The sequence below is a fragment of the Pteronotus mesoamericanus genome, unplaced genomic scaffold (assembly GCF_021234165.1).
Source record: "Pteronotus mesoamericanus isolate MK-2021 breed Mesoamerican mustached bat unplaced genomic scaffold, CSHL_Meso_final contig_130, whole genome shotgun sequence".
Lineage (NCBI taxonomy): Eukaryota > Metazoa > Chordata > Mammalia > Chiroptera > Mormoopidae > Pteronotus > Pteronotus mesoamericanus.
The window spans coordinates 14,409,452-14,425,611 of record NW_026555060.1 but is presented as its reverse complement, the minus strand read 5'-3'; the positions used below and the strand labels follow the sequence as shown (position 1 = coordinate 14,425,611).

At 38.8% G+C, this 16,160-nt stretch overlaps 1 protein-coding gene across 1 annotated transcript in view; it reads left to right on the top strand.

Annotated features, from left to right (window-relative positions):
- Positions 1 to 5,885, top strand: part of GPR158 (G protein-coupled receptor 158) — a 353,177-nt gene extending 347,292 nt beyond the window's left edge. Inside the window, exons 10-11 of the mRNA XM_054592528.1 lie at positions 647 to 793; positions 1,606 to 5,885. Coding sequence (XP_054448503.1) covers positions 647 to 793; positions 1,606 to 3,057 — 1,599 coding nt within the window. The 3' untranslated portion in view covers positions 3,058 to 5,885. The remainder of the gene's footprint in view (positions 1 to 646; positions 794 to 1,605) is intronic.
- Positions 5,886 to 16,160: the final 10,275 nt, after the last annotated feature.

Below are 16,160 nucleotides of genomic sequence, written 5' to 3'. Positions count from 1 at the left end.
AACTTATGAGGTGATGCCCCCGATGAGTCTAGTACCCTCTTGGCACCAGAAATAATTATTACAATATTATTGACTAGATTCCCTGTGCTGTACTTTACATCTCCATGACTATTTTTACAACTGCCAATTTGTACATCTTAATCCCTTCACCTTTTGAAAGTAGACTTTTTTAAAGCTATGTGCAGTCGACTGAAAGTCACATTTCTATGATCAGGGCCAACAGTGCCCAGAGATGAAAGGCAGCCTCCCCTGTTGAAACAAAATGATAAACTTGTGATAGACCCCACTGCTCAAAAAGATATTCCCACCCAGCTTTCAGTGGGTCTAAAGTGCTACCCTCACAGAACATTTCTTTGGATTCTTGTACTTATTTTCCTATTCAGAGTGCAAATGTTGTGGAAAAGGAGTAATATAAGTCAACGCGGGGAGCCTGGAGAAAAGTCAAAGAGGGAGCCAAGCACCTCATCAGTGTGTAACATGGAAAGCAAAACATAAATATAGCAAGAAACATTTGTAAAAAGTTCAGTGAACAAATTCATCCTAGCTGAAGAAATGATATTAACATTAGAAACTTTAGCAAATTATTATCAAAATGCTGTGTCTTATGGGGGTAATATCTAGAGCTCACGTTGAATATCTGTTACAGTTTTCACATTCAAGCAATAATCCCCGAGATGACATTGCTACAGAAGCATATGAGGATGAGCTAGACATGGGCCGGTCTGGATCCTACCTTAACAGCAGTATCAACTCAGCTTGGAGTGAGCACAGCTTGGATCCAGAGGATATTCGGGTAATACCAGTATTTCTTTCATATTTCAGATTAGTCCCATTTACATAGGCAAGCATGTGTGGGTTGGTATATGTATGTGCTCCCATGTGTGCATATGTGTGTTAGAAAGAAAGATGAGAAATGTTTCTTTACATAAGAAGCGAAGACATCAAATGCGGAGTTAATCTTCTTCCAAGATGTATAACCATCGTATAAGTTAGAATGCACAGGCCAATCTTGATAATCTCAACCGGCTTATTGGCAGTCACAATGATGAGCTTATTATACATGTTCCATAGCATGGTATGAAATCTTGCTGATGGAAAGGTAGGTTAGATCTGTAAGCAGATAGCCTGTATTACTTAAAATAATCTGTGACAATATGTCAGCATTTGGAGGAAGAAGATGCTTTGAGTATTTGATGGTCTGTTGTCCCCTGAACCTAATCTAACATTAGGTGTAAGTTTATCAATGACTACATGATGCTTCCAATATAGTTTCATGAATATGGATGATAGGTAGATGATATACTGTATTTGTATTATGGTCCAGGCTCAGTCTGGCCCATACAACTTGCAAGTCCAAAGTGCTTGCCCCAGGAAGCAAGGCTAGAATGCATGGGTTTGTGTCTTAAAGTTTCAACTCTATGTGAAACAAAACACTAATCAAGAAGTAAGAATGAGGAGAAAGCTGATGAGGAGAAATGTTAAGAAGAGCTGTAGAACAATTTCCTTAAACAGCTCAAGCTTATTGAATTCAAATGACCTTCAGTGATATTATCTGGCTGAAACACTAAGCTCCACATCTCTGTGAATTTTTGCTTGTTCTGACAGGATGAGTTGAAGAAACTCTATGCCCAGTTGGAAATATATAAAAGGAAGAAGATGATCACAAACAACCCCCACCTCCAGAAAAAGCGGTGCTCGAAGAAGGGCCTAGGTCGTTCAATCATGAGGCGTATAACCGAGATCCCAGAGACAGTCAGCAGACAGTGTTCCAAAGAGGACAAGGAAGTCACAGAGCACAGCACAGCCAAGAGCACTGCCCTCATTAGGAAGAACCCCCAAGAGTCTTCAGGCAACACTGGGAAACCCAAGGAGGAGTCCCTGAAAAACCGAGTCTTCTCACTGAAGAAATCCCACAGCACTTATGATCATGTAAGAGACCAAACAGAAGAGTCCAACAGTTTACCCACTGAGAGCCAAGAAGAGGAAGCTACAGAAAATTCCACACTAGAGTCTCTGTCAGGTACAAAACTAACACAAACACTGAAAGAAAACAGTGAGGCTGAGTCCACGGAGTCTGTGCCTTTGGTGTGTAAGTCAGCAAGCGCTCACAATCTCAGCTCAGAGAAGAAGCCGGGCCACCCACGAACATCCATGTTACAAAAGTCTCTCAGTGTCATAGCAAGTGCCAAGGAGAAGACTCTTGGATTAGCTGGGAAAACCCAAACATCAGGCATGGAAGAACGGGCTAAATCCCAGAAACCTCTGCCAAAAGATAAAGAGACAAACAGAAAATACTCAAATTCAGATAACACAGAGACTAAAGATTCTATCCCCCAAAACTCCACTCATTTGGAGGAGCCAAGAAAACCTCAGAAATCTGGAATTATGAAGCAACAAAGGTCCAACCCCCCCACTGCCAGTTCTGACATGAGCCCAGGCACCACCGAGATGAAGGACAACTTTGACATAGGGGAAGTGTGCCCTTGGGAGATTTATGACCTGACCCCTGGTCCTGTGCCTTCAGAATCAAAAGTTCAAAAGCACGTATCTATTGTGGCTTCTGAAATAGAGAAAAACCCAACCTTTTCTTTAAAGGAGAAATCTCATCACAAGCCTAAGGCAACTGAACAATGTCAGCAATCCAATCAGAGGAGCATAGACAAGGCTGATGTCCGCCCTTGGGAGAGCCAAGGCCAGCCCCTTTTAGAAGATGAGAAGCATTTGATACCCAAGACTCAGGTTCCCCCAGGGAGAGTGAAAGATGAGAATGGTAGTCAGCATTATGCAGCCAATGTGTGTGCTGGGCAATATGAAGAACTGCCCCCCAAAATTGTGGCATCAAAAGTAGAGAATGAGAACCTTAACCAAATAGGAGACCAGGAAAAAAAGACATCTTCCTATAACTCAAGTAATAACTTTCAGAAGCCTTTAACATCACGAGCTGAGGTGTGTCCTTGGGAGTTTGAGTCCTCAGATCAACCAAATGCTGAAAGTAGTGTAGCTTTACCTGCCTCTTTGGCTTTAAATGCAAATAAAATAGCAGGGCCTCGAAAATAAGAGGTCTGGGATACCTTCAAAGTGTAGCATCCCCAGAAAGAAAAGGAAGAAACCCTGAGTTTGATATAAGACAGAAGATAGAAGCATCAAAAATTCCCAAGAGTATTTGCTAACCAGGGGAAATATGAAAGGCATGAAAAGGTAGAAGACTGAGAGGGTAGAGAAACATCATCATGGAGAAGTTAGACTGGCCAAAAAGTCTTTCCCCTGGTAACACTAGGAAAATCTTCGCATTTCAGCCTGTTTAGAGGAAGTAGCCCTCAATGCCTGTCCCTGATCAATATTTACCCACAGGATTTTAAAGATCCTAATCAAGGCAAACCAGAAGACACAGAAAAGGTACGAGATTTGCAATGAAGAAGGTATAAATGAAATTCTAAGTAGCTGACTGAAAAGAACTTATTCTACCTATATAACCTTGATAACACTGCTAACTTAATGCATCCCCAAAAATATCTTTTATATTAATGATTTCTCTCATTTTTCTTATAAATGTATGTTTCAGTACATTGTTGTGTCTCATATTCAAGCATTCCAGAGTGTATAATTTTTGCAAATAACTTTGATATTATGTGACACACATTTATGCAATCTACAGCTACTCAATTGTTCTTGCAACTTACAGAATACCTGCTATCTATCAACTTTAGTTGATTCTTGAAGTACAGTAAGCTTTTTCTGGCCTGGAAAGTCATAATTGTTATGATAAATCTCTTAGTTTTGGCTGTGATTTATATATTGCAAATTTAGATTACCTCTATTATTTCACATCATGGTTTGTCATACTGTCTTAATCAGGGTTTTTAATACAAGTTGAGTTACTCGTTTTGCACTTCTTGGTAGGACTCAGAAGCTTTATCAATATCGGAGATCAAGTGGTCCTACGTAGTTTTATGTCTCAATAAGTTAAGGACAACTTATCTATTGTTTGAGGTCAGAGATAGATAACGCCTTCATTTCACTTAATTGTCCCTTTTAACTCTTTCAGTATTTCATATTTAGCAGCATTTCATAAGGAAGAAGCTAAGAGTGAGAAAAATATACTGTGCATTAATATTAGCCTTGGAAAGGGAAGATGCCAAGAATGGCATGAGAATTGCAGCAGTGCTGTAGAGCCAGGAAACTTGCCTTTCAAAACAGACAGAAAGGGAGCTCCTGATAGCACTTTCAATGTGTTATTTTTTTTAAAGAGATAAATTATGATAGTATCAAGATTATTAAATGGATGTATTTTTATTGTGCATACTAAATATAGAATATTTTAAATGACCTTAAACTATTTATTCTCGTAAACTCTTGTTCATTGCTTCAGCTAGAGGTAGGACTTGCAGGGCTCAGATCCCAAAGAAACTTAAAACCTGATTTACTCCAAGCCTATAAGATGGTGGGGGCTCATCCTTCTCCCAAGCACTGGAAAACTTACATGTCCTGCAAATTGTCATTACGAGCCATCTAGTTCAACATTTAAACTGCAGAGGTTTGTTTGCAAGGTAATACAGCCCCCAAAGCACATTTTATAAAACTTGTTGCATTCCACACCGATCACTTGACATGAAAATCCTGAGCTGCTGATATAGCCCTACTGATAGGACCACACAAGGAGGCTCCATTAAAAAGCTCAGTCTCACTGTATTTAAAGATGAATCACTTAAATACAGAACTCAACCTCCCTTTCTACAATACTAAACACTAAAGTCTCAAAAGCTTATTTGGTTGGGACATTTCCAGCCTAAATGACGTTTTCATCTGGATAAAAGATGAGAAAGGGGATTGGAAGGTGGATGCAGGGCTGTTCTTAACGAACATCATTCTCAGTGGATGGTAAAAGCTAGGGCTTTCCCTTATTCATCATCAAAATTTTCTCAACATTTATTCAGGAATAAGTGAGCACTTCACCATTTGACAAAGCTGTGCACATATCACCCTCACCCATTTCCTCGCTTTGTGCATTACTCAGGTTGGTGGGGTAAGTTGGAAGAGATAGAAATTCTATTTTTGTGTGTGCTTCCTTCATTTATTTTTTTCTTCCCTTCCTTTTCAATCAAGGCCTATCTACTTGGTAACTTAGAAATACAACTCTGAGGTATACTTGTATACCAGTTTACAGACCTACCTACTTAATTTATGTCTGAGATCTGTTGGCACTTACTCACTTTTTGAGACATAAGCAGTCAAGCATCACTGACTTTTTATTGCACTCCAGGTTAATCCTGCTAGAAGTGTGGCTTAAAGAAGACTTGCCAAATTATACCATAGTCTATAGATTTTCCTCCACCAGCATAAATCAGTGAGAGTGCCTAGGTCTTTCCTAGAGTTTCATTGCCATTACTTATCCCAAGAGAAGTTTAAATCTACACTTCCTCTGGTTGGTTTCCCAGATTGATAATAAGGAACAGAATAAGCACTAATAAGGTCACAAACATCTCCTAGGTTGTCCTTCTCAATGCATGTGCAGGCTCTGCATCCTGTCCTTATTTTTAAGCCAGGGTTTATAAATAAGTAGATTTATACCAATTTAATAGAACTGTATATTTTATGCCAGAATTAAATGCTTTACGACATGAATTATAACTCAATCCATTGTAAACTTTGGTGGCAATATGGATCTGAAACTCGACAGTTCTCTTGTATTTGCTTCATAGGTCTCTGCATGCAAGTGATGACAGGTAGGACTGAAAAAACACTGCCTTTTGACTTTCTAGCAATTTAGCAACTGAGAGTTGTAGAGTCAATAATGCTGTAAGTCTCTTCACTTAATCTGTGGTTCTTCTGAAGCTGTTATCTGAAACCTACAGCATCCCACCATGAAATATTTGGTAAATTTATGTTGTGACATGTTGCAGCATGTAAATAATTATAACATCTCTGCAATAAAATGTATTTATATGAAAGTGATTTGTGGTGGTTTGTGTGTTCAAAAAATTGAGTTTATTTTACCTAACCAACTTTAGAAGGAATCCTGTATATCTTGGCTTTGGCACACTTATCCACATACATTCTCATGTTGCCTATCTATAAGAATATATGTCAGCCAAATACGGCCTCAAACATATGGGTGATGATTCAGAGCAAATAAAGCCTGTTAGGACCAGTGGCTTTGATTTAAGAAAGCTCTAGTCAAATGAAAACTAATTCAGCTACCTTCTTTAATTTACTCAACACACACACCAGGCAATCAGCTAAGCAATGATGATAATCTTTAGATGCACAAGAGATCCAATAACATTAGGCCCATAAGAGCACCCAGCCACTGCTGTGGTAATGCACAGGAGATTCTAAGTCACGGACTCGAGGAAGGCTTAATGGAAAGGGCAAGTTCACCGGGCTGCAATTCTGCAGAGGCATCAGGTACGAAACAGAAAGAGTACAAGGTTACAGTGGTTATTGTTCACGGCCTTGCATGCCATGCTTCAGATTAACTACAGCCTGATCCTGGTCCATCGGAAGCTATCAAGAAGCTTTGAACAGAGGTGTAATCAAGTCATGCATTAGAAGGATCATTCTGGAGTAGCCCAGAAATGGCCTGAAGTGGGAAGAGAGATCAGGGGCAGCCAGATCAGTTAGAAGACTAGTATGGGAGTCAAGGTAAGTGAGAGTGAAGGCCAAAAGAGGGAAGGAAAAGATTGTCTGTTATTTCACCAAAATAGCATTTTCAAATCGGTTTATTGTTATGTTGTACGAAGTCAGAACAGTTGGAGTAATTAGATAATTATGTCAAACATAAATGTTCCTCCTAAGTTTGTGGACATTTTGGATAATTTCAAAAGTTTTAAAAGCCCTCACTGAGGATTAATAGAACTCATATCATCTACTCATGAGAAAAGCTGTGGCATAGGACACCAGCCTCATGCCATGGGAAACATGGGTAACACATGGGCTAGGGAAGGAGCAGAGAGCTGCAACATGCACTTCAGCTCCTGCCTGCAAGGGGCAGCTCCCAGAGGCAGCTCCAGAGAGAGGCTGTGGCTGCAGGGACCGAGGAGGGAGGAGCTGGTTCTACCTTATCTCTGCAGTCATCTTCTCTTTAAAGGGTTCCTAGTGAATGCCCTTTCCCCAACACTTCCCAGCATCTTGTATTCCATATCCTATAGGTTCTTGGTACTTACGCATAGAATCAGTAGTTTCAGCTCTTTGAGTGGTCCGAAATGGTTAAAATAAAAAGTGGGGTGATTCACAAATCATGAAAATCAAGTTATTGTGCTTTCTTCTGTGATAAACAGGATGGAATTTTTCAGTGTTTGTTGAAATGGCTTAGTTGATGGCTGTATTATTTTTTCATATGTTTATGAATAAGGATAGGCATAGTTTCTTTGTTCCAAATTTAGGACATTTAAGTTAAAAAATACCTCAGAGAAGTTTTCTATCAGAAATTGACTTTATCACACAAAAAATAATCAAGTAAGCCTATTGTTCTAAACTATGTAAGTTACTTAAGATTTTATTATATCAGCATATTCCCCTTGAATGCTTATAATGACAGGAATAATATCTTTCTAATTTTGGTAATTTTCTCTTTAAACATTTGTTTCTTGGAAAGTACAGGCAGACTTCAAGCACATTGTATGTTCTGATTCAGTGTTAACTGGTTGGAAGGCAGATAATGAAATGTATGAATTGGTTTTTAATTTCCCTTTCTTTCTCTCTGATGTGAAAATAGTGCTTTGCCAGAAATGAAACTGTCTGATCAAGTGAAAATGGAAAATGAGAGAAAAATATAGGAAAAGGTCTATGCTGCACAATAGTCATATTTCTACAAAGAAAAATAAGTTAAATATGCAAATACAAAGTTCATGACAGTTGTTATAGAACACACTCCCATTTCAGTCCAAACAGCAAACGAAGGGGAGCAGCAGGGGAATGCCCTCTGTTGAGCACACAAAAGAATATCACCCTCTAAAGAGTTGCTAAACTCTTTCTAAAACTTTTCTAAAGAGTTTTTCCCCCAAACACACCATGGGATTGACTTTATTCCTCCATGCCTTTTGTCTTGCTGTTTGGTTTATGTGAAACTCTTTCCCTTCTCCTTCACCATGTCAATGTTTTATATATGCTTTGACACTAGAGAATTCATATAATTTATTTTCCAAAGGAAACCTTTGAGGGTGAAAGTGCAGTACTATAAGTATGCCTGGGTAGCAGGACAAACTGGGCTATCCCAGGCGACCTGATGTTTGTTCACCCTACTCAGGAGAAATGCCCCACTCCCTCATGAACCCGCTCCTGATGCCCCAAGTGAGAATGAATTCCTCCTTCCTTTATGCTTCCCTTGGGAGTTTGTTTTGATCTGCTACTGCATTGATTAGCAATTTAGTTAGTTACATACCATCTGAACCATGTGCTTAACAAACAGCTCCTTGAGGGCAAGGATTTTTTATATTCATCTACATACACCCAATTTCAAGCGGTGTGGTTTGCTCTGAGGTCAATCAATAGTTGCCAAATTGAAATTATTAATTAGAAATCACTGTCTAGTATGCTTGAAGAGAAAGAGAAATCCAGAGGTTGGATGAAAACATGCTGTAGCTTCTAAAATGTTGACTACTACCTGATCTTCCATCTATATCCTGGCCGCTCCAGGGAAATTTCTGATTATGACTGACCCACATTTACTATGGCTCTCCAGCATCAGAAGGTAAGTGTTCATTTGTTGCCATAAGGAGGGAGAGGTCTAAGGCTTGGACCATGGCCCAGTTCATTCAGCTATAAAAACATTTCCACGTGTCATAAAGAGGAAGAGGTATTTGGCTATGGGAACTTGCTTGTAGTTATTTGAACCCTTTTTAGAAAACAAGGCATGGAGGGGTCTGTGTGTTAGACAGCCACATAAAAATAGGTCCTGAGGCGAGGCTTTCAGGTGTGCTGAGCAATGAGTAGTTGGAACCAACTATTGGGATATTTGATGGATTTTAGAATTTCTTATCCATGTATTCCATGTTATATAGAAATAATCATAATACGCATGCACACAACTTTGTTCTAGATGTGAACAAAAATATAAAGGTTACATGTACATGCACATACAATTTATTTATAACTTATAAAATTATAAAAGGCATTTCAATTTGCTAAATATATAAAGATCATGAAAACAACTTTCCTCCTCTTGCATCTAAAGAAGGTATGCTCCCTCCAAGTGAATGGGTCTGATCCACTGAAAGCTGAAAATATTTGGGTTTTTAAGATTCTTTTTTCTTGAGCTAATGCTTGACCTTTTGGGAGCATCTTAAGTATGAAGAATATAAAAATAACCTGGCATTTACCAAGCACCTCACTCCTCCTCAGCTCAAAGAGCTCATTGTTACAAGGATTCTCACAGGCATTCTACCCATCGGTGTGTGTTCCTGATTTAATTTCTCTTTTTAGGCTTATCAAGAATATATGCTTGTTTCCTGATTCATTTATAATACCAAAATACTGGTAATCTATTTACTTCATTTGTATCCCAAACATAAATTAAATAGAAATAAATCCTTCAGTATCTGTTACCGTTTAGCAGACATACATTCTTGATTTTTTTAAATTTAATCTTTATTGTATTTTTCCATTACCATTTATTCCCTTTATACCTCCCCTGCCCAGCAGTCACCACACCACTGTCCATGCCCATGATACCTTTTTCCTTTTTGCTCAATCCCTCCACCCCTCCCCTGACTAGCTGTGATCTGCTCTCTATCTATGAGTCTGTCTCTGTTTTGCTTGTTTGTTCCATTTGCTCATCAGATTCCACATGAGTGAAATCATATGGTACTTGTCTTTCTCTAACTGGCTTATATCACTTAGCATAATATTCTCCAGGTCCATCCATACTGCTGCAAAGGATAAAATTTTCTCCTTTTTCATGGCTGAGTAGAATTCCATGGTGTAAATGTCCCATAGTTGTTTTATCCACTCATGTACTGATGAGCACTTGGGCTGCTTCCATATCTTGATGATTGTAAATAATGCTGCAATGAACACAGAGGTGCTCATGTTCTTTTGAATTACTGTTTTGGGTCCCGTTGGATCTATTCCCAGAAGTGGGATTGCTGGGTCAAAAGACAGATCCATTTTTAATTTTTCGAGGTATCTCCATACCGCTTTCCACAGTGGCTACACCAGTCTGCATTAAACTTTATCTGACAGATGTTTTGGTTTAATTACCTTATTTGTTTTGGCATTATATCTACATTTTCCATGTATGGGACATCTCACAGCCTCGGGGTTCAGGAACAGCCCCAAAGCTGGAGGCAAATTAGTGCTCGACAATAACTGGTAACCAAAATGGACAAGAAGTGCTGAAAATGCTGAAGTGCAGAGGCCCATTATGAAAGAGGCCTGACATGACTACAGGAGGTTGTTAAAGCCTAGTGCCAGTTGTATCAAACTCAAAGCCAAAAAATAAGGCAAAATAAGGGTCAACAAGAAAATTTAAAGAGTTAATAGAAAGAGCTGAGGCTGTGGATTGAACACACAACAGCAGAGATGAGTAGTAATGGGGCCAGCAAAATGCATACGGACTGATTGTGCACCAGGTGTCCTCAATAAATGGTCCATCTGCAGGGTGGGGGCGGGGGGTCCTGGAATTTAGAGACAAAAAAAACAAGAGAAAGAAAAAGAAAAAAACAAACTGTGAAAACCATAGTGCTATAGGACAATAATTATATAGATACTCAAAACTCAACACAATTATTTCATTCATCTTTAACATATATACCTTTAATATCTCTGGTGAAGAAAAGGGGACTCTCGCCAAATTCACACTGTGACCACTATGAAGTGTATCATGTTCACTAGAAGAAAATCTCTTCCATTCAGGAGTTTGAAATCCAGCAAACACAAAACAAATCTAACACAGATATATAGTTCATAAAAAGATGTACTTAAGGTGTTCTAACATTTTTTGCGAATCTCACAGCAAGTGGTTCAAAGGGAGTATTTAAAGCAGATTTCTAGAAAATTACCTTCATAAGATGAAAAAAATCCAGTTATTTTTCCCTAACATCAACTTAAATTTTTTTCATTTAAAATATTTGGTTTTCTTAAGGGGCTTCCAGAACAACATATAATAAAGAATGAGCTGTAAAAATCTAATTTTCCATTATGGCTCTGATCTTCTTCCCAGGCCTTCAACCCTCTGAAGTATTTCAGTTTCTTCTCATTTAAGTACTTCCCTTTCTTTTTATAAACATTCTTCTGGGGGAAAAAATGTCCTGATAAGAACACCTAATATGAGATCTACCATGTTAACAATTTCTAAGTGTATAATATAGTATTATCATCTGTAGGCACCGTGCTGTACAGCAAATCTCTAGAACTGGCTCCTCTTGTGTGACTGAAATTTCATACCCTTTGATTGGCAACTTCTCATCTCCTCCTTCCTCTAGCCCCTGGCAACCATCATTTTATTAATTATTTCTAAGAGTTTGACTATTTTAGATACCTCATAGAAGTAGAATCATGCAGTTTTTGTCCCTCTGCGATTAGCTTATTTTACTTAGCATACTGCCTGTCTTTGATATGATGAACTTATATGTATTTGATGTCATATTTTGCTCCTCCCTTTCTACAGTGCATCTGGGTAGAGAAGGGGCCTTGCTGGGTTCTCCAAGTGGTAGAAGGAAACAGGGCTCTTGGGTCTGACCGGTTTTCTCGCTGGCCTGGTGACTTCTGAAGAACCACTTTCATGTAGTCTTTTGCAACCTGTGCTGCTGCCATCCCTAGAGCTTGCTCTCCCAGAAACTTGCCCTCAGATTTAGAAATCCCCATTCCTGTGGATTCCTAGGAGCCAGATGAAGGTTGTAAACCTTTGAGTACTCTTAGCACCTCCACATCTCATAACCAGGACACAAAGAGTCACCTTGCTCTCTTGCACACAAAGCATAGGCCATCAGGCTCAAAGCAGCTGCTCTACTCAACCATCTGTCATCTGCTACCAGTCTCATGCCATCATCCAAGGCATGCTGGAACTACCTGTACATAGAGTTTCTCTCAAAGGTTTACAACCTTCATCTGGCCTGTGCCAGGAGAGGTAATGCCATGAGCCTAATTATTCATGGACTCTCCCATGCTTCCCTGTGTTTCCCAAAGCCACTCCTCTTACTCAATGGTTGAATCCAGAAGTTGGAACTCGTGAAATGATGAGAACCTCGTATCTGAGCTTCTTGACCTCCTTCTCTCTCCGTTCTCTGTCCCACAATCATATTTTAATTCCACTCCCTCTTGAATGGAGGGGTATCTTCTCTACGTTTAAGGAATAAACTCTATGATCCCAGTCATCCAGTCCTAAAGTAATTTATAAATCCCTCTTTCTCTATATAAAGCCAGGCATGCAAGCCTGTTGTTTTATTGCAAAATCCTATCTGGAGTGGCAGAAGTTTAATATTAACTCTTTCTTTTTATATTCCTACTAACAGTCTTTATCCAGACCACCATTTTAGGCCCATGGCCCTATCAGAATTGCTGGGGAGGTGGTCACTTTCAAAGAAGTACAAAAGAGAATATATCAACTGGAAAAACATTATGTAAATATTGAAAGCATACTACAAAAATGAAAGTTAATAAGAACTTAATGAGTTTTGAATTCAATATTCAGAACTAGGAATGAGCAATACCATTTGGATAGTAAATACTGAAGGGGAAAATGTTCTTGAGCCAGAGAGCTTGAAAATTCTCTGGAGAACCAGTCTGGCTCACCTTATTTCAAGTTCCTTCCAGTATCATGTTCTCCTCGGTCCTCTACCCTTCTCTCCTTTACCTGGTACAAAATCCCTGTACTATTTATTTTGGGGGACAACTTTATGACACATTCAGGTGTTTGCAAATTATTCCATAAATATTTTTCTCAGACATGGTATTGCTATTTCCTCAGTACTTCCCTGTTACATGGCTCTCCTCTTTCAAATATGAATAATTTCTGCTTAAATAGGGCCAAATAGTCCCCAAAACTGGATTCTTATATTGCCTTGCCATAGTTCAGTCTCTTAGTTCTCTCTCACACACATGCTCTCTCTGTCTCTCTTCTGTCAATTTCCAATAATGCTCCATAAATCCCATTGTATGTCACCAAACATAATTTATGTATAAAATAATTTATTTTTAAATGATTTTTCATTTAATAACAAAAAAAGAATTTCTCTTTTCTTTCCTAAGTTTGGTTTGGTCTCTTGGCCATTTTATTCCATTTCCTTTGAGAATGTAGGTGTTTTCATTAAGAAAATGCAAAGAAATGTGTCATAGATGTTTGGACCAACAACTTTGGTCAAGGACAGATGTCAGAAGGTTTAATCGGGGTCATACTTTAAATGCTGCTAAGAGTCCTTTTCCCTCCCCAACTTCATAACAGCTCCTAGGAACCCACAGAGTATATGGACTTTGATATTGAAGTCGAGACCTGAGATGAAATCACAGTTCTACAAAATTGCTATCATATTTCATGTTACTTCTTCATTATCCTCTTTTTAATGGAAGTGGAAAACATTTATATGGAACTGATCAGTGTGCCAAGTACATCACATGTATTAACCCATATAAATGCACAGTAACTTTGGACAGGTGAATTTATATTCTTTATTTCCAAGAGGGGAACCTGAAGCCCAGAGTGCTTTAAACTGGCCTCAGTCTTCAGCTAAGTCCCATTTCCATTTCTCACTCACTTTCCTGGAGGGTAGGAATGACACCCTAAATTGCCTTCCACATGTACACACAACTGGATGGTATAAAGAAAGTGTCCTGACCTTTCCACACTTTAATGTTCTCTTCTGGAAAATGAAAATCTCAGTCCAAGAATCCTCTGCTCTATCAGGTATTATCAACTTGCTGGGCTTTCATTTATTTATTTGAAAAGGTGAGGTTTTAAACCCCTAGGCTCCTAACCCTTTCATAATATAATTGTGTGGGGTAGACAGGATAATGACCACCCGCTGACTACCCGCAGTTGTCCACATCCTCATCCTTGAAGTCTGAAGTCTGTGAATATCCATATGTTCTATAACAAAACAAAGGAAAATCAAGACAGCAGTTTAAATGAAGGTTTTTAATCAGCTGCTCTTAAAATAGAGAGATTCTCTTGGATTATCTGGGTGGGCACAGTGCCATCAGAGATCCCCTTCAGTGTGGAAGAGAGAAGCCAAAGAGAATGTCAGAGTGATGCAAAGTGAGGACTCCAGGTGTTGTTACTGCTTTGGGTGTGGAAAGGAGCCAAGGAATGCAGGCAGGGAAACAAGTCCATCCCAAAACCCTCAGAAAGAAGCTCAGCCCTGCAAACACCTTGATTTTAGACTAGTGGGACACATGTTGGATTTACAACCTACAGAACTGTAACAGAATAAAATTGTTTTAAGCTACTAAAATGGTGTAAATTTGTTTTAAGCCACTTAACATTGCTTTAGAGCACTAAGTTTTTTATCATTTGCCACAGAGATAAAGAAAAAATATACTGATGTCACGGGAAACAATAATCTCTCTGAAATTCAGTTCTTTTATTAGAAAATGAGATAATCCGGACCCCAGACTCTATCCTTAAACTAAATCCTAACCTCCACCGTAACTCTATTTGGATTCAAGAGACTTAACAAACCAGTTTGCACCCCCACCCCAAAAATGCATTCATATATATTTCTGTGCTTATAAGCTTTGTTTACGAATGGAAGATTCAGTGAGCTAATAAGGATAACAATTTAGCACATAGCTGACTCTCACGAAGCTTTAGCTCCCTTCTCTTTCTTTGGCCACCCCAAGGACATCAGGCATTTATGGAATTTGGCTGATTCTAAATTACACTCTGTGAATGCCCTGCCTGGGGAAAAGAATTTACATGAATAAATTTTTATAGGAGTGTGGAAGTAGAAACACAAGCCAACTTGAAGGAAGGCAGTTAAAGAGACAACTCTCACGTTTCTGGAGTTTGTTTACCCATTACTAGCTTTACCTTGTACATGGTAGTTCACTGATTTGCTCACAGAGCTTTTTACTATTTCTTCCAGAAACAAAAAGAGAGACAAGAGAAAACAAAATTGTTACTGGGGTAACTCGAAGTCACCTAGAGAGTGGTGGCAGTTAAAGGGACCATGGACAAAGACAATGGGGGGAGCGGTGTGGAGGAGGAGACTGAATGTGGGAGGTGGCGGGTGGGTAGGGCAAGGGAGAGTAATGGGGGGGAAATGGGGACAACAATAATTGAGCAACAATTTAAAAAAATGAAAAAGAAAGAATGTTGTCTCGAGGGCTCATGCTGTTAAAAATAATAATAGGTAGGTCACAATTAAATGCGTATTCTGTGGTTTCTTGGTATCTGTCATTTCTCTTCTTTGCTTATAACCCCAAGTTTCCATTCACTGCAAGAATTAACCTCTATAGAAGAGAGAGTTGAGAAAAAATTCTATCCTCTGCCATCTGAAATACAGTCTGATATTTTATACGTATACCAAACAAATAATAAATTGAAAAGGAAAAACTTTGAGAGTGTGCATATTAAAAAGAAGTCATGAAGGTTGCTGATAGCACAGAGGTTGGAGGGAAGTGTTTGTGCTTAGGATCCAGGCAGGACAAATTATAGTACCACAGAGAAATCTCACATTAAGCAAACTTGTTACATGGAAATCTAGATTTGTGTAATATAATTCAGGAATTGCTTCCTCGCTTTGCAAAAGAATTCAGTGATTCTTAAAAATAAGCAACTCCCTTAAGCGGTTTTAAAAGATTTTTTAATGGAATTAATACCCGATTTCCCCAAAATGCATCTATTTCATAAAACAATTTGCACCTTTACTTCCCTGGAGAGATCTTTATCTGAAGGAAACCTACAGGGTGACTGTGAATTAGGGAAAAGAAAATACTTAGATTTTTCAAGAATGACAGGACACTAATTCTCAACTGACACTAATTTCAGGGAACACAAAATATCACTGTGTTTCAACAGAGTAAGGGTCTATGGAGGTCAAGTGATCAATTGAGTCTTAGCTCAAGTTTCTCTCTCAGTTGGTTCCTGAGCTCATCCTGTGATTATTTTCCCAGTTTCAAAATGCATAACTAGAATAGAAGTATTCAGCAACCAGCAGAATCTCCACATTTTTTCTCCGAACTGTTGGGCATGGTAAGAAAGGCCAAAGGGGAGCCACTAGAACTGT